The sequence below is a fragment of the Budorcas taxicolor genome, chromosome 2 (genome assembly GCF_023091745.1).
Source record: "Budorcas taxicolor isolate Tak-1 chromosome 2, Takin1.1, whole genome shotgun sequence".
NCBI lineage: Eukaryota > Metazoa > Chordata > Mammalia > Artiodactyla > Bovidae > Budorcas > Budorcas taxicolor.
In genome coordinates, this window is record NC_068911.1 from 3,046,761 (window position 1) to 3,066,645 (window position 19,885).

General features: G+C 46.8%; 1 protein-coding gene across 1 annotated transcript in view; it reads left to right on the forward strand.

The window, feature by feature from the left end:
* Positions 1-19,885, forward strand: part of SDK1 (sidekick cell adhesion molecule 1) — a 723,652-nt gene that overhangs the window by 264,391 nt on the left and 439,376 nt on the right. Inside the window, exon 2 of the mRNA XM_052636011.1 lies at positions 12,810-12,969. Within this exon, the coding sequence (XP_052491971.1) occupies positions 12,810-12,969 (160 nt within the window). The remainder of the gene's footprint in view (positions 1-12,809; positions 12,970-19,885) is intronic.

The following is a 19,885-nucleotide window of genomic DNA, read 5'->3' on the forward strand; positions in this document are numbered from 1 at the left end:
GTGGGCTCCCCCTGTGGGAGCCCTGTGTGGGTGAACGATACTGCTTTAGACAAAGAAGAGCTTGGCCACACCGCGACTCGAGACGCAGCTTGGATCGCCACCTCTTACCTGTCGTACCTGGCCGTTTGGGGGCATGTTCACTGTATCCTTCTGAAACGCTAGTTGGTTTGGCGCCAGGGCCCTACCTCATTGCTTATCTGTATCCCTGGGATGAAGGTGGAAAGTGGCCAGTGGGGCTGAGTGACCTCGCGTCTGTTGCCCCAGGTGCCAGGGGAGCGAGGACTCCCCCTGAGACGCTGTTGGAAGGCAGCGCTGCCGCTGGGCCTGCCTCGGTCTCTGTGGGGAGCGTGGTTCAGCTGACTCAACATCTGTGACGGCAGGCTAGGGTCTAGGCACTAATTTGAGAAGTCTTACCCATCTTAAGGCTTATGTCTTGATACCTGTGTAGTAATGCTTTGTTCTCAGCACCTCAGGGCTTTTGAAAGAGGCACTTGCCTTCAGTTGCTTCTCCCCGGCAGCTGCCGCCCTGGGCCTCCCTGTCGGGTGTGGAGGACACGGGGACAGTGTGGACCGTCCCCACCAGGCTGTCCCTCCCTTCTTTTGCCCCAAAGGTCAGGAACAGCACGTGCTCCCAGTGGGCAATGATCGTGAGTCAGCTGCCGCTTTCCTTCAGCCTTGCTTTATTTACTCAGGGACCTTAGAGGCTCAGAAGGTACTCAGCTCATTTTTATATAATTCTGCTCGTTTAGAACATGATTATTATTATTATTGAAGAAGACTTGAAGACTTTCTCATCATGGTTTTCCTTCTTATTCTCAAATTAAATCCATCAGCCTTGCCCAAGATCTGGTCCAAAAGAGGGCCACCAGCCCCCAGGGGAGATGCTTTTAACCTTCCAGCATGTATGTCTGGACTCAAGCCGACTGTCCTCCCAGCCTTCTCCCATGCCCTCTCCCGTGCCCCCTCCCGTGCCCCCTCCCGTGCCCCTCCAGTCTCCCGCCCCTTCCTCCTGCTCACTGACCGCTGCTGACACCCACAGACAGAAACCGGTTCTTTTCAAGAGGACACAAGGCCGAGCAGGTTTTCAAACTTTGCATGAGGTCCCCTGGTCCAGCTCTGCCACTTCCCCACTGTGAGCCGCGGGCACATCCTTGACCCTGCATGCCTCAGGTTCCTCATCTGTAAAGCTGCAAACGTAATAGTACTTAGCATGCTTAGCGCACTAGCTGCTATTGTCATTTCCTAAACAGGCTACTTTAACAGCGTTACTGAGATAGTTTAAGGTCATGAAATCCACCTGTTTGAAGTATAAATTCAAAGTTCTTCCTGTGTTTACAGGGTTGTCCAGCCATCACTACACACTAACTTTTGAGCCTCCCAGATAAACCCTATCCCTGTTGGCAGTCTCTTGCCGTCCTCTCCCCTCTTCCTGCTCTGCTTGCCTTTCCCCAGGTGGCCTCTGATCTGCTTTGTCTATACATTGGCCTCATTCTGGGCATTCATATTGATGCACTCGTAAACCACACGATTCTTTGTGATAACCACTCTCAGCACAGTGATTTAAAGGTTCATCCGTTTTTCGTTTTACTGCTGAATAATATTATGTTGTGTATCCACCCACATATTGTTTATCCGTCATCTCTTGAAAGACACTCGTGGTGTGTCCGCCTTTCGCCTGTTATGACGAGTGCTGCCATGAGTATGCATGCGTGAGTTTTTATGTGGACACGTGTTTTCATTTCTTGTGGACATGTACCTAGGAGTGGAATTTCTGGGTCACGTGCTAATTCTATGTTTGATGCTCTGAGGGACTGATAGACTGTTTCCACTTTATGGTCCCATCAGCAATGTATGAGGGTTACAGTTTCTCCATGTCCTTGCCAACACTTGTTCTTATTTGTCTTCTTTGTAAAAGCCGTTATGATGGTGGTTGGGATAGGTTATCTCAATATGATTTTGATTTTGATTTTTGTAATGACTGCTGTTGAGCATTTTTGTGTGTGCGGTGCTCTCCGTCGGGTCTCTTTGTGACCCTGTGGACCTGTAGCCCGCCAGGCTCCTCTGTCCATGGGTTTCTCCAGGCAGGAATACTGGAGCGGCTTGCCGTTTTCTTCTCCAGGGGATCTTCCGACCCAAACATTGAGCCCACATCTCTTATGTTTCCTACGTTGTGCCTATTAGCGTAAATGTATTGACTGTTAAGAAAATTGCACTTATGTTTAGAGATAATAACTATGAAAAGTACCAGCTCCTGCTTTAGTAAAGTTTGTATCCATGGCAAGAGAGGAGAGTTTTAAGTCAGAACTGTATGGGCAGTCTCGTTAGCATAATGGTGGGGAAGAGAGAGCCTTGAAATACCAGTGACCAGGTGAGCAGACACGAGCTATCGATCTGAAGCAGCTGGAGCAGCGGCTGAGAAAGGAGTGCCTCTGTTTCTGAGGCAATGGCTAGATGTCTGCCTTAAGGACTTTTGATTGAGGTAAGATTTGTAAATAGTGAGATTCACAGATATCAAGTGTACAATTCAGTGAGTTTTGGCAAATATATAAATTCATGCAGCCACCACCTTAGTCTGGAAATAGAACACTTCTGTCACTCAATCACATTTTTCCATGTCCATTCTAGTCAACCGCTATCGCTGTCTGCAACCATTTTTCTGATTTCTTTTCACATAGATTAGGTTTGCCTGTGTTTAAATTTCATACGAAGGGAATCATATAGTATGGACAATTTTTCTTTCACCCAGCATGATGTCTGTGAAATTCCTCCCTTGTGTTGAGTTATTGATTTCTTCATTTATATCAATGTCATCTCTGTTGTTTTCAATTTAGGGTGTTATAATTCACGCCACTGTGACTATTCATGTAAAATTATGTGTGTGGACGTTCTTTTCTCTCAAAGAAATATATAGGCCTGAAATTTCTGGTTCATTGAATAGGTGTTTGATTTGGTAAGAAATCGCCAGATCTTTTTCTCGGATGGTTGTACTATTTTTACACTCTCACCAGTCATTGAGGAGGATGTTATAGTTGCAACAGGTATTTGCCCACATTTAGTGATGTCTGTCTTTTACAATTTAGCCATTATTGTCCCTAATTTCAGATGGTATTAAGCACCTTCCTGAGTGCTTGTTAGCTCTTGGTATTTCTTCCTTTGTGAAGTGTGTGTTCAAGACTTTTGCTCATTTTATTCACGCTTGCTTTGTGTTATCATTGAGTAGTAGGCATGCACATATAATCTGACTTCAAGTCTTTTTAAGATACATGTAACCAGAATATTTCCTGCCACTCTGTGGCTTTCATATTCATTATCTTAACAGTGCATTTGTTTCAAGTTACATTTTGAGGTAATCTCATTATTTTGCTGATTAGGAAACTCCAGTGTAGGAAGCTGAGTTACGCGAGCTCACAGAGCTGGTGGGACTTGACCTGTGGTGGTCCGCCTCCTGAGTCCTTGCTCTAAGCAGCTCTGATGTATGAATACAAGTACTTCTCTTTGAGAACCCCTTACTGTTTATGACTTTGCTGAAATCAATAGGCATTGTCTACTTGTATTTAGATATTCTTAAGAAGTTCTTTTCCCATGTAATTTTCTTGATCTAAAATTAAACCTTCACCATTTAGGTCTCTTCCGAGTCCCAGTTTTACGTCAGTTCACATGTGATAGGTACTCACCAGTCTGCATTAATCAGAGAAAGATAAATCGCACCTGAGTTTCTTTTCTTGGACCTTCTGGCCTTTGATTTGGAGTTTTAGGATTATTTGAAAAAATATTGGAAAGAAATATTATACCATGTTCAAGAAAAATGTTGGTTATTTCTGATAACCGTCCTCTTACTTTGGTTGGTCATACTTTTATACCACAGACCATAGAAATGAGAATTTAGTGCAATTCTACTTTGAAATAAAATACTGGAGAGCTGGAAGCTTATTGCAGTTTAGAGAAATAGGGAAATTGTTTTTATCCCACTGCCTCTTATTATTAATTTATATGCTGAAATAGATTAGCACAGTGCAGGATCAAACCAGTACATAAATACAGCCATTTGTATTTTACCATCAGCTTCACTGTAGATTAATCTCAGTGAAAGCTTGAATGGCTTCTTAGGGGAAGACATTGGAAGGGTAGTTTTACCCCATGAGTCCCCTTAAATATGCTGTTAATTCGCATTGATTTTACAGAAAACAGAGATAATCAGTTTGACTTCCCCCTGACTGAATGCGTCGGCAAGCTGCTCACAGTGCTGTTTAATGGAAATCTCGGAGACCCCTCCTGCTTTCCTGTTTGCACACACACAGTTCCAAACTCCAACGGAACACCGCCGCGCTCTTTCTAGATGAACCTTTGAACAGAAAATGATGACTCTACCTTGAAATCGAGGTGTACGCGGTGACCGTTTGATCTGCTTTCTCCTGCTGATTTCAGTGCTCCCGGAGGACAGTCAGCAGCCGGCCCTGGCCTCCTCCTCGTAGTGCGCTCAGCTGTCCTGGCCGCTGGTTCCCAAGCCCTGTCCCCAGCCAAGCTTAGCAACCACTGCTACCCCCCAGGCCTGTCCTCTTCATCCTCAGGGGCCTCTCCAGGGGCACGAGGACGGCGCCCTGCCCACCTTTCAGAGCTGAGTCCAGGCCCAGACGTACAGACAAACGGCTCATGCAAGTTCCCTTAGCCGGGATGGAGGCGTGCCATACCAGAACGATTCTCATTTGTCATAAAGGATGAGACAGTTCTCTAACAAGCCTCCAGAAGCCTTTGGGGGCCACCGTGTAGCTGGAGCAGTGCAGTGAGCTGGACCCGAGCCTCTTGGTTCTGTCCGGCCATGGACCTCAGCCCCTGAGGAGTCCGGGTCTGTCAGGTTGCTCTGGACGCTGGACCCCTCAGCCAGGGAGGGTCTGCGGCCCTGAACCGCACTGCGGGCCGTCTCGGGCCCCGGCTTGTGGTTGTGGCTCACCTCCTCTGTCGCCCTTGGCCTGCTCTCCAGCCCATGACTCCTCAGGGGAGGGATGAGCTATGTCGTTGGGCAGCCAGGAGCCGCTCAGCAGCTGAGGAGTGGTGAGGTGATGATGAGGTGTGACGTGGGCCAGGAGCCCCTTCTGTGCAAAGCTCTGCCCAGACCGGGAAGGGGTGAGGGTCTGGCTGCTGTGGATCAGAGATGCTGCTGTGCGGGGTTGGGGGGTGGAAGCCTGGCTTACAGTTCAGCCTCCAGTCCTGCCCTGTCAGAAGCACTTAGGAGAGAGTGGCAGCATGAGAACACCCGATTACTGTGTCTCGTGGCCGTCCTGGTAGGCTCGGCTTATCGTGTTTGAAATCAGATCTGTCGATACTTGTTCAGTTGTAGCTACCTTTCGCCCTGAAGTTTGTGATATTCATTCATTTTACAAGGCAGAGGTAGAAACATGTGAAGTGACATGCAGAGAAGTTGGCTAACTTTTTTAGCCACAGAATGTGATGGTATATCCTACTATATTTGAAAGTCTGTCACTGGAAAATGTTTGTTTCTGATAAGGTAGAAGTAAGAGGCCCTAGAATTAGCTGGGATGGCAGAGCCAGTGTCTCTTCCTCTTTCTTCTCTCTGTGCTTCTTCCCTTCTTCATCTAAGCTTAGCACTAGATGGTCACAGAAAGTGCAGGTTGAAACAGCTAGTCTTAAAACACATAGAGGACTTTTTCCTGAGACAGTTATCTTATAGGATCATCTTTCTACATTGTTGTGTGACCTTTCCGTATTTGCAGATTTAACTGTAGGAGACCATATCTAATCATATACTTAAAGTTTACCTTAGAAATACATTTAAAATGCACAAGAGTTGTTTTAAAAAGATTAATACTACTATTATGAAAAAAGCACAACGTGGTGTGAGATTAAATTACCGGCTTCGATAGGTGTATGTAGTGACCTGCGGGCAGCTGAAATCTGAATGACTGTATTTATGGGAAACAGTCTTCCACCCATATTTTTCTGAGTAGCTGTTCACAAATGATGCATTACGCCCTGTGCTTATGTTTCTCGCTGGGTTTGAAAAATAAAACTTTCCGTTAGTGGTAAATTCATAAGCTTGGGGCGTGAAAATGTTTGAATTTGATATAAAAGAAGTTTTGAAAGGAAGATTAGTGGTTTAAAGCAAAAGATTAGTCGCCCTGGGAAATTCAGCTGTTGAGAAAGCCGAGTTCAGTAACGCCAGGTCCTGCTCCAGCTGATTGCTCCCTCACACTGAGATTCCTAATCTTCCCACTGCACTCCCACCTGACTGGCAGGGCTGATTACCACAGCTTCATACGTTCTCCATCACAGAGCGCAGGGGGCTCCTCTGCTTCAGAACCCCCTTGTTTGTGGCAGGTTGATTCCTCCACTAAGTGGAAGGTGATTATTATTATTTCTTTACCCATTATCACTTTAAAACGGAGAAGAAGGGAAGTTACCGAACAGGTTACAATTAGTGGTGGTCGTGGCTAAAATTCTCTCATGGGCAGCGTTGCAAGAATCACCTGAAGTTTGACTTTCTTAGCACCTGATAGCTGATTCCCATCCATTCTGCCATGAACGTGTCTGGTACTAGATCCTCCATATTCCATGGGAAGCAGATAATTAAACCCACGCCGAGGCCCACTTCCACACGGGACGCTAGCCTGGAACTACAGGACATGGCTCCCCTTCAGAGCATCTCAGCCTCTGGCTTTCCCATGGAAATGACTCCCACGGAGGTACATGGTCACGGTTCCCTTCTAGATGAACAGAAGATGGGCTTCGTATTGGATAGGTAAAGGTAAAGCCGTTTACATTTTATCAGAAAACCTTTAAGGTCCGTTTAGGGAAATGACTTCTACATCATAAAACCAAGATGTTGTCTTGAGAGAGCATTCTGTCCATTCCTTCCCTCTGGATGGACCTTAAATGTGTATTATCCAGGCAGATGAGGCTCGCTCTCTCCTCAGTGATTTGTACTCTATTTCATCGTATGTGAAAATGGAAATATCACAGTTTTTCTTCGTAATTCACTGAGGATTCTATGAATGTTCATTGAATGAATACAGAAGCATACTTAATTTCTGCTCATTCTTCCTGAAGGAGGAGAGATCTGTTAGTCATTACCTGGGAAAACACACACACTCACACACACTCACACACTCACACACACACTCACACACACACACACGCTCTCACACATACACTCACACACTCACACACACACATACTCTCTCACACACACTCTCACACATACACACACTCACACACATACACACTCACACACACTCACACACACACTCACACACACACACACACTCTCACACACACACACTCACACATACACACACATACTCTCTCTCACACACACACACTCACACACTCACACACACACACTCTCACACACACACTCACACACACACTCACACATACACACTCACACACACACTCACACACACACACACACACACACACACCCAGCACCAGACCGAGCCCTGACATTTCCCCAGGCCAGTCTGATAATCCTATCTCGGGTGACTCAATCGCGTTTGTCTTTATGGATCTTTTCCGACTCTTTCTGCTCCATTTAAAGTGTATAAAGATCACAGACTTTGGTAGGGATCCGAGCAGACCTGAATACTCACCTTCCGCTTCTCTTTCTCTTCCCAGAGCTTTTATGTTTTGTTGCCTTTAAACCCTCTTAGCTTCACGATCTACTCTCTATACTTCAGCGCTAAATAGTTCTAGGTTCAGAAAGATTAACTGTGTTATTCTGCACATCGGCTAATCTACGTTAAAATACTTGTTGTAATTAATAATTTTAAATTAGACATTCAGTTTTCCATAACATTGACATAGGTACTACCCTTCTTCCTACAATAAATGTTAGAGTCTGTGCTAACTGTAATTGTAGGCATTTAGATCACAAGGTTTCCGCTTCCCAGCTGTTTGAAACTATTCTTTTCAAAAAACTTTTTTCTACTAGATCACAGTATCCAGCCGGGTTTGTAAATAGTACAGGCATATTTGTGAAAAAGCGTTAGTCTTTTAGCCATGTATGACTCTGAGATCCCATGGACTGTAGCCTGCCAGGCTCCTCTGTCTGTGGAATTCTCCAGGCAAGAATATTAAAGTGGGTAACCATTCTCTTCTCCAGAGAATCTTCCCAATCCAGGGATCAAACCTGGCCTCCTGTATTGCAGGCGGATTCTTTACCATCTGAGCCGCCAGGGAAGCCCATAGGCCTGTTTATTAAACTGTGAATACTTAGAAAACTTGAATTATTACGGTATTTACATTTAGAACATGTATATGTTAAATCAGTGATGTCGTCAATTATATAACAAAATCAAGTATTTGAGCATCTATCTTGAAGCCTTTTTCTTTTGAAAAGATGTGTGGTTTTTTTTTTTCATGATTCATTCTTGTAGGACATTGGAGCCACATGAAGGCATTTCTCTCTCTGTTGTTGAACACAGTGCAAATGGTGAGGCGCTGGACTGTAGCTCTGCCAGTCCCAAGATATCAAAGCTATATCCATTGCAGCTCAGCTCTATTAGACTGCTTGGGTCATGACACTGGATGATTTTAGCTGAAATACATAGCAAAAGGGGCTTCCCTGATAGCTCAGTTGGTAAAGAATCCGCCTGCAATGCAGGAGACCTGGGTTTGATTCCCTGGGAAGATCCCCTGGAGAAGGGAAAGGCTACCCACTCCAGTATTCTGCCCTGGAGAATTCCAGGGACTGTATAGTCTGTGGGGTCGCAAAGAGTGGAACACGACGGAGCGACTTTCACATAGAGAAAAAGGAAATTGGACACACGGTTGACATTCAGAGCCTACAGTCTGCTTGAATTATAACCTAGAGTAGGCGATGTGTGGCAGTAGCCGTGGAGCTCTGGGGCTGGGACGAGGGTTGACTGCTCCAGCCCTTGAGTTAGGTTAGGGTCACAGCATCGGACGTTTCACCAGCCCTGCTCCTGTGCTAGACTGAGGCTGTCACCTCTGACGGGACAGAAAGTGTGCCCCGTCCTCCTACCCCCGGCGCTGGTGACAGGGTCAGCATGTGCTCCTTGAACAGGAAGTGGTGTGAGTCAGAGATCCAAGTCTCCTTCTGGACACCCCTCTCTCCTTCACCCCTGAATTCGGTCCGTCGTCGTCTCTTTTGCCACCTAAACCTTACTTCAGAGCGATCCATGTCTCCCCGTCTGCACCACCACGCTCAGCCCTGTTCCCTGACCCAGCCTGCCATCGCCCTTCAGAGCGTTTCCTGGGTTATTGCAGGGACCTCCTGCCTGGTCTGCCCCCACTGCTCTGGCCCTCTTCGCTCCTTCTCCACTCTGCAGCCAAAATGAGCTTTTAACTGCGCAGCCCTTTCACAGCCTTCCTGCTGTCGTTCTGGGCAAATCACCATCATCATCATACTGACAGTACTTTAGACCAAGGCCTGTGAATAGGGTGGCCACACAATCCATCATTCACACGAGAACGCTTCTGAACGTGAAGTGGGCGCCACTGAGACCCACACAAGTGTGCCGTGGGGGCAGGTGTGCGCCTGCCGCGCCTTCCCCCTCGCGCTCCCGGAGCCGCAGCGCTGCTCGCGGTCACTCTCTGTGCTTTCCCGCGGTGCCTGCCGCGCCTGCTGCCGCCACACGGCCTTTGCACCTGTTGTCTGAGTATTTGAAAACTACTGACCTTTCAACTGTTAGCTCCTGCCTGGCATCTCACTGTCTCACTGATGCAATTTAGCATTTATTTATTTGAATCAATACTAGGAAGAAACTGGTAGTATCGTATTACCAATACACCAGTTATGGGGTACAGTGGTCGGCACAATGGCAAAATAAACTCTATGTATTTAAGTTTATATACTTAGTACAGAAGAAAACGGCTAAACTTACACAATTTAATGTGCACGTATACTCTCAGTTTTAGCGCTGTTAATGTGCTATTTGATATTTATTATGCTTTGTCTGACACTGTTCCCAGTTTCCCCATCTATTTCCCGTGAGGTGATGGGACCAGATGCCATGGTCTTCATTTCCTGAGTGTTGAGCTTTAAGCCAACTTTTTCACTCTCCTCTTTCACTTTCATCAAGAGGCTTTTTAGTTCTTATTCACTTTCTGCCATAAAGGTGATGTCTTCTGCATATCTGAAGTTATTGATATTTCTCCTGACGATTTTGATTCCAGCTTGTGCTTCTTCCAGCCCAGCATTTCTCATGATGTACTCTGCATATAAGTTAAATAAGCAGGGTGACAATAGACAGCCTTGACGTACACCTTTTCCTATTTGGAACCAGTCTGTTGTTCCATGTACTCTTGAGAGTCCCTTGGACTGCAAGGAGATCCAACCAGTCCAGTGTAAAGAAGATCAGTCCTGGGTGTTCTTTGGAAGGACTGATGCTAAAGCTGAAACTCCAGTACTTTGGCCACCTCAAATGAAGAGTTGACTCACTGGAAAAGACTCTGATGCTGGGAGCGACTGGGGGGCAGGAGGAGAAGGGGACGACAGAGGATGAGATGGCTGGATGGAATCACTGACTCGATGGACGTGAGTCTGAGTGAACTCCGGGAGTTGGTGATGGACAGGGAGGCCTGGTGTGCTGCAATTCATGGGGTCGCAAAGAGTTGGACATGACTGAGCGACTGAACTGAACTGAACTGATGCTTTATTTGAAACATATAGTAATTTAAAAGTTCAGTTTTGTAATTCTACAAATTTATCAAATATTTGAAGTTATAGGGATTCTTGAGAAGGTTTCTCTATTGAGAAATCTGTGATATTTAGAGTTATGATATACAGAGTAGCTGGATTCTGGAACAGATTGCATGCGTGTCTGATTCTTTGCGACCCCGTGGACTATAGCCTGCCAGAGACTCTCCAGACAAGAACACTGGGGAGGAGGGCTGCCATGCCCTCCTCCAGGGGATCTTCCTGACTCAGGGAGCAAACCTGTGCCTCTTGCGTCCCCGGCATTGGCAGGCAGGTTTCGTTACCACTGGTGCCATGTTGGAAGCCCCTGGAACAGATTGCCTGGGGTTTAAATCATCATTTTGCCACATACCATCTCGGTGGCCGTGAACCAATCAGTTTCCCTCTGCCTCTCTTTACACATTTTTAAAGTGGGTATAATAACGATGTCTATTTTAGAGGGCTTCTGTGAGGATTAAATCAGGTAACGTATATAAACCACTTGGAGCAGTCTCCAGCACAGTGGACACTGAGTCAAGCCTAGCTGTCGCTGTTATTTGCATTGTTATTATATTTATTCATTGAGCAAATATTTATACTTTTTTCCTGGCATTGGTCTCAGAACTCTGACGTGATTAATACAGGGCAGGGGAATCTGCTGAGTTTAAGTCAGGGTTTGTTCGGGCATGTGGGTGGGAGGAGCTCTGTGAACCTGGAGGATGGGAATTCATCAGCTTGCAGGAGGCTGAGGGGAGTACCCAGGGTGGGGAAGGAGCATGACAGGCCCCCTGAGGCAGAAGGGGCTTCTTCTAGTTCAAGAGTTATGGCAGAATGTGCCGGGTGTGCGTCCCTGAGTCAAGGCAGTAGGAGGCCTGAAGGGCAGACTGTGCGGCTGTGCCCCAGGGCTTCTGTTAGAAAAATGAGAGGTCGTCCATTCTACGTGTTTTACTGATGAAGACACAAAAATCCACGTGTCCTGATCCGGATCACAGAGAGTCAGCAGCTAGCACTGGAAGCAAGTCTCCTGTGGGTTTTTTTTCCAAATTAATGAAGCATCATACAAAAATTGCACAAGGCAGACAGAATGACTTTCCGAGTTCTCACAGTGAGAGCCCCTGTGTCCCCACGCCTTGGCGTGCTTGCCACTGCTGCCCCGCTGCGCCCGCCCCCCCGCACCCCTCCCCCAGAGGCACCGTACCTCTGCTCACCCCCAGCACCGCAGACCAGCTCTGCCTGGGCTTGAACTTTATGAACTTCTGCATGGAAGCGTTGTGCTGCCATCCTTTTCCGACTGGCTTCTCTCACTGCACGTGTGTCTGTGAGGTCCATCCGTGGCGTCGTGGGTTGTGTATGGCAGTAATGGGTTCGTCACAGTTGCTGCGAGCGGTTCCTCTGTGTGAATACACACGGATTTCCGGCGTGATAGCCCCTGAATGTCACCATGAGATGAAGCGTGTGTGTGAGGTGAAAGCTGGATTAAGACTCATGGCATTTACGTCTGTAGGTTAATATTGCTTATCCTACTCTTTTTTTCAACTAAGTGAAGGTTATATTTTTCTTGTAGAACCAAAGTATATAACTTTGATGGTCATACTTTGAGAGTCCGATGTTTAGTCATTGAGTCGTGTCCGAGTGTTCTGCGACCCCATGGACTGTAGCCCGCCAGGCTCCTCTGTCCCTGGGATTTCCCCGACAAGAAGGCTGGAGTGGGTTGACATTTGCTTCTCCAAGGGCTCTTTCCGACCCCGGGATGGAACCCGAGTTTCCTGCGTTGGCAGGTGGATTCTTTATCACTGAGCCACCAGGGAAGCCCACTTTGCGAGTATAACGCCATGTTAAAACAAAGGCTTGCATCAGCAGAGATTGCTTGATGTGTGATAAGTAAGTGTTAATCACGAATGGAAATAGACTAGCTTGCCAGGTGCTTTAAGATGGTCCTGTCATAGAACATCAGCCTTTTGAAATGTTAGCTAGGGGAATGCAGGTTTCTAGGGGGTGAAGGATAATTTGCTGCTTAATTGGGCCAAATGGCTGCCGTTTCTACTTTTTAAAATTAGGTCTTTCGATAAAGTGATTAATTGGATGAATCCCATTCTCATGTGTACTCCATTCAGTTTTTTTTTCCTTTCTCTCTCCTTTCTCTTTAATATTTCAGATGACGTTGTGCCGTACTTTAAAACAGAGCCAGGCCTTCCACAGATCCACCTGGAAGGGAACCGCCTCGTGCTCACTTGCCTTGCGGAAGGGAGCTGGCCTTTGGAGTTCAAGTGGATGCACAACGACAGTGAGCTCACCACCTACACCAGCGAATATAAGTAATTGATTCCTTGAAAATAAGATTACATTTCACAGTGGTATATTCAGAGTATTTGCCTTATAGGCCGTGATCGCGCGGGGAAGGGGGAATATTGGATTGCATTGGTAATGCATTAAGGGTTAAGGGGATATATTTGAACATGTAATCAGAGTGTGATTTACTATTCCAACACAGGTTGTATTTACACTCAGGAAGTCTGTCATTTTATTTGTGAGAGTAAGCCCCTTAGTGAAATTGCCAGACCGAAAGAAGGCGTAGTTACAGAGGAATGCAAATAACAGCTTCAGCTGATGAAACTTGCCGTCCTGAGGCAACAGTCCTGCCCGCCAGTATTGTTCCTGCCTAAAGAGCATCACAGCTTTCTACAGGTCAGAGCTTCTGGAGCTCTGGCTGCCAACAAGACTGCCCTGGCTGACGGTCAGAGCTGGGGCGGGCACAGATGGAACTCTGGGGGGGTGGGCGTGAGCACAGCGAACAGTCAGCAAAAGTGAGCGTCGCTGGACTGCGGCCGGGGTGGGGGTGTCGGGGGTGCTCAGTACAGGGGACAGAGAGGGGGCCGGGGTGGGGGTGTCGGGGGTGCTCAGTACAGGGGACTGAGAGGGGGCCGGGGTGGGGGTGTCGGGGGTGCTCAGTACAGGGGACAGAGAGGGGGCCGGGGTGGGGATGTCGGGGGTGCTCAGTACAGGGGACAGAGAGGGGGCCGGGGTGGGGATGTCGGGGGGACCCAGTACAGGGGACTGAGAGGGGGCCGGGGTGGGGATGTCGGGGGTGCTCAGTACAGGGGACTGAGAGGGGGCCGGGGTGAGGGTGTCGGGGGTGCTCAGTACAGGGGACTGAGAGGGGGCCGGGGTGGGGATGTCGGAGGGACCCAGAACAGAGGACTGAGAGGGGATAGGGTGAGGGTGTCGGGGGTGCTCAGTACAGGGGACTGAGAGGGGGCCGGGGTGGGGATGTCGGGAGGACCCAGAACAGAGGACTGAGAGGGGATAGGGTGAGGGCGTCGGGGGTGCTCAGTACAGGGGACTGAGAGGGAGCCAGGGTGGGGATGTCGGGGGGACCCAGTACAGGGGACTGAGAGGGGGCCGGGGTGGGGGTGTCGGGGGTGCTCAGTACAGGGGACTGAGAGGGGGCCGGGGTGGGGATGTCGGGGGGACCCAGTACAGGGGACTGAGAGGGGGCCGGGGTGGGGGTGTCGGGGGTGCTCAGTACAGGGGACTGAGAGGGGGCCGGGGTGGGGATGTCAGGAGGACCCAGAACAGAGGACTGAGAGGGGGCCGGGGTGGGGATGTCGGGAGGACCCAGAACAGAGGACTGAGAGGGGGCCGGGGTGGGGGTGTCGGGGGTGCTCAGTACAGGGGACTGAGAGGGGGCCGGGGTGGGGATGTCGGGAGGACCCAGAACAGAGGACTGAGAGGGGGCCGGGGTGGGGATGTCAGGGGGACCCAGTACAGGGGACTGAGAGGGGATGGGATGAGGATGTCAGGAGGACCCAGTACAGGGGACTGAGAGGGGGCCGGGGTGGGCATGTTGAGGGGGACCCTGTGCAGAGGACTGAGAGGGCCGGGGGTGAGGGTGTCAGGGGGACCCAGTTCAGGGGACTGAGAGGGGGCCGGGGTGCGCGTGTTGGGGGGACTGAGAGGGGGAAGCTGGAGATCAGGTCTGAGGTGTGGCTTCTCCAGGAAGCATGTGGACCAGCTTCCCAGCCTCGGGACCTCCTGGCAGCGCTTGAGGTCTTCCAGGTGTGTCTTCCCACCTCCTTTTCTATGCGGGGATGATGCTGGATGCAGTTCTAAGTGGGATGGAGAATTACTGACTGCCAAACATTCCTAGAGGCCCCAAAGTCAGCAGGATTCAGTAGTGCTGTGCTCTTAATTAAAGGAAATAAGAAAGAGAATTGAAGACCTAGAGGTGTTTTAAGTGGAGTAATGAGCTTCTCCACAGGGGCACAGCCCACCATGTACTCTTTACCCCAGAAGTTATAACATGGTGGTCCAGGAACCACAGTCAGCCTACCTAGAATGTGGTGTGCTTATTTTAAATATCAGTTAAGATATATATATGTGTGTGTGTATACGACCAGTATTTGTTCCTCAGTTGATTGCCAGCATTTAACACTTATAAGATTTCACATAAAATTCTGCTTTTTGGGCCCTCTGGAACAATTAGCAGGCTTGGGCTCCCGGGTGCACGCAGAAGCAGGTGCTAGGCGGCACGGTGCTGCGTGCCGGCAGGGACATCCATTTCTCAGCACGCTCTGGTCCCCACCCTGTAACGCCCCACTTGCTCTGTGCGGCCCTGGTGTCCAGCTGCCCTGTGTGGACAGAGGAGCCTGTGTCCTCCTCTCATCATTTGATCTGTACTGTGAGAGGACCTGCTGTTCTGAGAGCAATTGATCACAATAGTTAAGGGCATGTTGAAGTCAAACAGACCTAGGTTCGAATCTCAGCTCACCACCAGTTACATTAGCGGTATTACTTTGAACAAGCTGTCTGTTAGCCCCACTTTCAATAACCTGCAAAATGGGGGTGATCAAGCCTCGTCTGTGGTGTTGTGAGCATTGACAGGCTCTCATGTATGTGAAACAGCATACTTTCTGGCCCACAAGCAACAGGTAATAAATTGTAGGCAACATTATATTTTGTTGTAATATGACACAGGGCTTGGTTTATTAGAAGGGGGTATAAGAAAGCAAAAAAGAAACAGTGAACTTAGGAATGAGAGCTGTTATGAGCTTTGATGGCAGATGACTTGGGTTCAAATACTACTATTCAACTTACTATCTTTGGACAAGTTATCTAACCCAGTTTGATCTTTTCCCATCTGTAAAATGGGTATAATAAAACCCACCCTAGAGGGTTCTCATAAAAATTAAGTGATATGATCTTTCAGATGCCCCAGGAAGAAGGAAGTGAGGTTTCAAAGAATCCATCTTGTTTTTCCTCATGAAAAGAAGTAGTGATGTGGGTGATCCATAACAGTGGTCTTGAAACTGGGGGATATGCCATGGACGGTGGCAGAGGAACGGTCTCTGGACCTTCAGTTTCCGCAGGCGTGTTAGTGGAGCTGCCTGAGAACGCACCTCTGTGATGGTGCCTGCCGTTCTCTTTCTGTGCCTGCTTTGCATTATCTCTTCCACTTCACAGAAAAGCGCACACCTTTCCCAGTTTGAATCTTCTGTGAAACCACATCCTCAGCGCACAAGACTAGCACAGTTTAAAACCTTGGGCTTGGAACTTCCCTGGTGGTCCAGAGATTAGGACTCGGAACTCCCAGTGCAGGGAGCCTCCAGTTAGATCCCTGGTCAGGGAACTAGATCCCACGTGCTGCATCTAAGATTCTGCACGCTGCAACGAAGATCACAGATCCCACGTGCTGCCACCAAGACCTGGCTCAGCCAAATAAATAATTATTAAAAAGTAAAACAAAATACTGGGCTCGAAGAAGCCTCTTTTAAACATCCCCCGGAGCTTCTTGCCTTCTCGCTATACGTACTTCTTTCAAGGGCAGAGTGTGACGCTAACAATGGGGTCTTTTGCCCACTCTTGGGATTTTCCTAATTCGGATGTCTGTAGGTGGTCAGCAAGAGCGGTACCATTTTCTTGTGAACACCCTTCCCTTTTCCATTCTCCAGCCATCATCAAAGTATATATTGTGCCTCAAGGAATGTTAATGAGAACAAAGCAGGGAGACATCTGCAAGAAACACTGCAGGCCAGGTGCCTTGTATCCGGTTAGCGTCCAGCTCCGTGGCTTACACATTAACACAAAATAGGATTACAGTTTTCAAGATTTGTCAGAAAGAAAACGTCTGCTGAGAAGTACTCTTCTCTGAAGTACACTTGTCTCCATTTCACCTACCCAGAAAGGAGAAGAGCTTGGCAAGGCCTCACTGGCAGATTGCAATGAGGGCGAGTGTGTGTGCGTGTGTGTAAAGTCCTGTTTATTTTCTTCAAATCAGTGCTCCCTCTTGATGTAGAAAGACCACGCGCTATAGGAAAGTTGACGCTTTATATTTTCTCATTCATTTGGAAGACACTTTCATTAACTTTTGGAAAAAGGTATCATTTGATCTTCCAAGTCCAAGTTCATTTGTATTGCCTCAGTGTGCTTTGCTTGCTGGTCTGCATCGGCCTCTTTGCTACGTGTTTGTCTCTCTGTGTTCTCATTAGGTTTAAATTAACTGTATGCAGATATGTGGTCAATAACTTTTCTTTTTGTAGTTAATTTCTATCCAGTTCTGTTCATTCTGATAAATAACTTTCCACTCACTAAAACGTAAAGTAATTGCGGGAGAAAAAAACACTTTCACTCAAGAAGCATATCTTCTTTCTATGATTTTACTGTTCAAGGATGATTTTTCAAAATTTGTAATACATATATGTTGTTTTGATTAGCTGTATAGTAACAATAATTACAATCAACATGTAATCCACATGAAAAATTTTTAAGTGCTTAGAATATTTTGGTCAAAGGATATTCTTTTAAAGTTATCATTTACTTGTATATTTTTATTTCAGAGAAGTATGTTGGATAATAAATGATGAGTATCTTTCACGTATGGACACATGTCACATTAGAAGAAAATTCTGTGGGGTGAGCAGATTTAGTACTCAAGTTCAAAGAGTAAAAAGAAACCATATGAGAGTTCTGTCTGTTCATTTTTAAGAAATAAATATTGTGGATATCAAAATAATTATATTATTTAAATTCCATTGGATACTTTTAAAACTGTGTGACAGTTTTATTTTAAAATGCCGAAACATACACTGTGCCATCATTATATGTGCAACTATTCAGACTTCTCTATGAGAGAGCATCTTTGGTGTCAACTTAAAAATACGCGAGGAGACTAAGCTTTTTGCATGGCTCTGTGCAGCAGCAGCTTTACCTGTTAGCCTGACACACCCTGGATAATTCCCAGGAAGACAAAGCGCTGTTGCTTGTATTGAAGCAGGATTCATTTTATATTTATATATGGTTCATTATATATGCACCATTGAAATAAAGTAGATGCTTCACTACCATTTCACCAGAAACTTGTTAAGAAGAAATGGGTTATTCTGAAGCAAAAACGGTTTAGGTTAGACGTGATGAATTATATTCTTTGCACTGAGGGCTTCAGACACTGAGATGGGTTATCAAGGATCCATTGTATTTTGTCATCATTTTTTTCAGGATATAAAACCTGTCTAAAAGTCCTAGGCTATTTTTTCAAATGACTCTTTTATCTGCTTCCTTCCAGTAAGCACATTCGGCTGTCATATGTTAGCCTTCACAAGGCTGATGTAAGTCTCAAATTGAAAAACATGGATGCTCTATGAAATGGGAGCTGTATTCCTACCTAGCATTGAGGCCCTCTTTCTCCTCCACTCCACCCTTTGGTGTGGACAATGAAAATACTAACCCTAAAAAAGCAAATAATATAAACTGAGCTTGTCCATCTTGGCTAAAAATAGCACGTTTGTTGCTGCTTGTGTTACAAACTGCAGGAGGAATTTCGGTGAGTTTCAAATGTTGCGTTAATCGTACTGATGCTTGTCTCTATGTTTAAGCACAGGTGTGGCTACACTGGGAAAATGAGAGTAGTTCAGTGATTAAACAAGGTTGCGTAAGTGTCATAGGCAGATTTGTATTTTTTTTTCTCCCAGAAAATATTTACTGTAAATTATTTTTTCTGCTTTGGAATAAAGACTTTTTTTGTAGTTATATTCAAAATATATGTGTGTGTGTCTGTGTGTGTGTGTATATATATATGTATGTATGTATGTATGTATGTATGTATGTCCAAAATTTCTAGTGCTAGGCACTCCAGCAGGAGGAATAACTGGATACTTTGCTGAAGATCTTATAGTCTCCTTTCGTGATCTATCTTCTATTACAGTATAAACAGTAGAAATTTGATGGATATTTATTTTTCATTTCACTAAAGAATAGGAATGGTTAAGGGGAAAGTTACTTTTTCTTATGTCCTATAAAGGGACAAAAATTCTACAATATCAATAAAGTTTAATAAATACCTGGGAATAACTTTATAGGAAATGAGTAGAGTGTGAAGAAAAATAGAAAACCTCACTGAGAGCTATAAGGGTGAATTCTAGATAGGAAATCTAAACAACCATAAAGCGGGACAAAGTATACGGAATAACTGTTTTCAGGATACTGGGCCTCAGGCAACTGAAGGTGTGATACCTGAGGGATGGAAAACCGACACGGTGAGCCCTCTGATCGCCTGACTCGCTGCCCTGAGAGAACTTCCAGGCTGTGCCACAGAGAGGGAGAACACAGGTGAAGCCGGGGAGCCCTGAGCTGAGGGCAGCTGAGAGTTGCGAGAGATCAAGGCAGAGGACTGGAGGGGAGAGAGCCGTGCAGAGAGGACTGGAGGGGAGAGAGCCACGCAGAGAGGACTGGAGGGGAGAGAGCCGTGCAGAGAGCGAGCGAGCTCTGGAGATCTGCAGAGGTCCTTTTCCTGAGTATTTAGCAGATTATTGGCCAGCACATTCATGTAAGGAGACTGCCCAAGTCCAGGAAACCAGATACCCAAGAAGTGGAGGCAGTAGTCCCCAGGCTCACACAGGGCTGGGTTGAGTGCCTTTTCTCAGCAGCCAAACTGAAAAACCTCGTAATTCACAGCATTATTGGATAGGGTAACGGAAGGGTCTTGGGTCTGTAGTGGGGGATTACTAACCCTGGACCAACTACAGCTCTGGTCCTGCCTGAGGAATCTTAAAAGACCAGAAAGGATCAAACTGTTTCTAAGTATCTTTGCAGCAGTGGTGAACAAAGCTCAGGAGTATTTATAGGAAGACACAAATAGCACCAAATAAATCCCATCACCAAGCAGGGTAGAATTCACAGTGTCTGGAATCCAGTCAGAGATTATTAGGGATGTAAAGAGGCAGGAAAGCAGGATCCAAA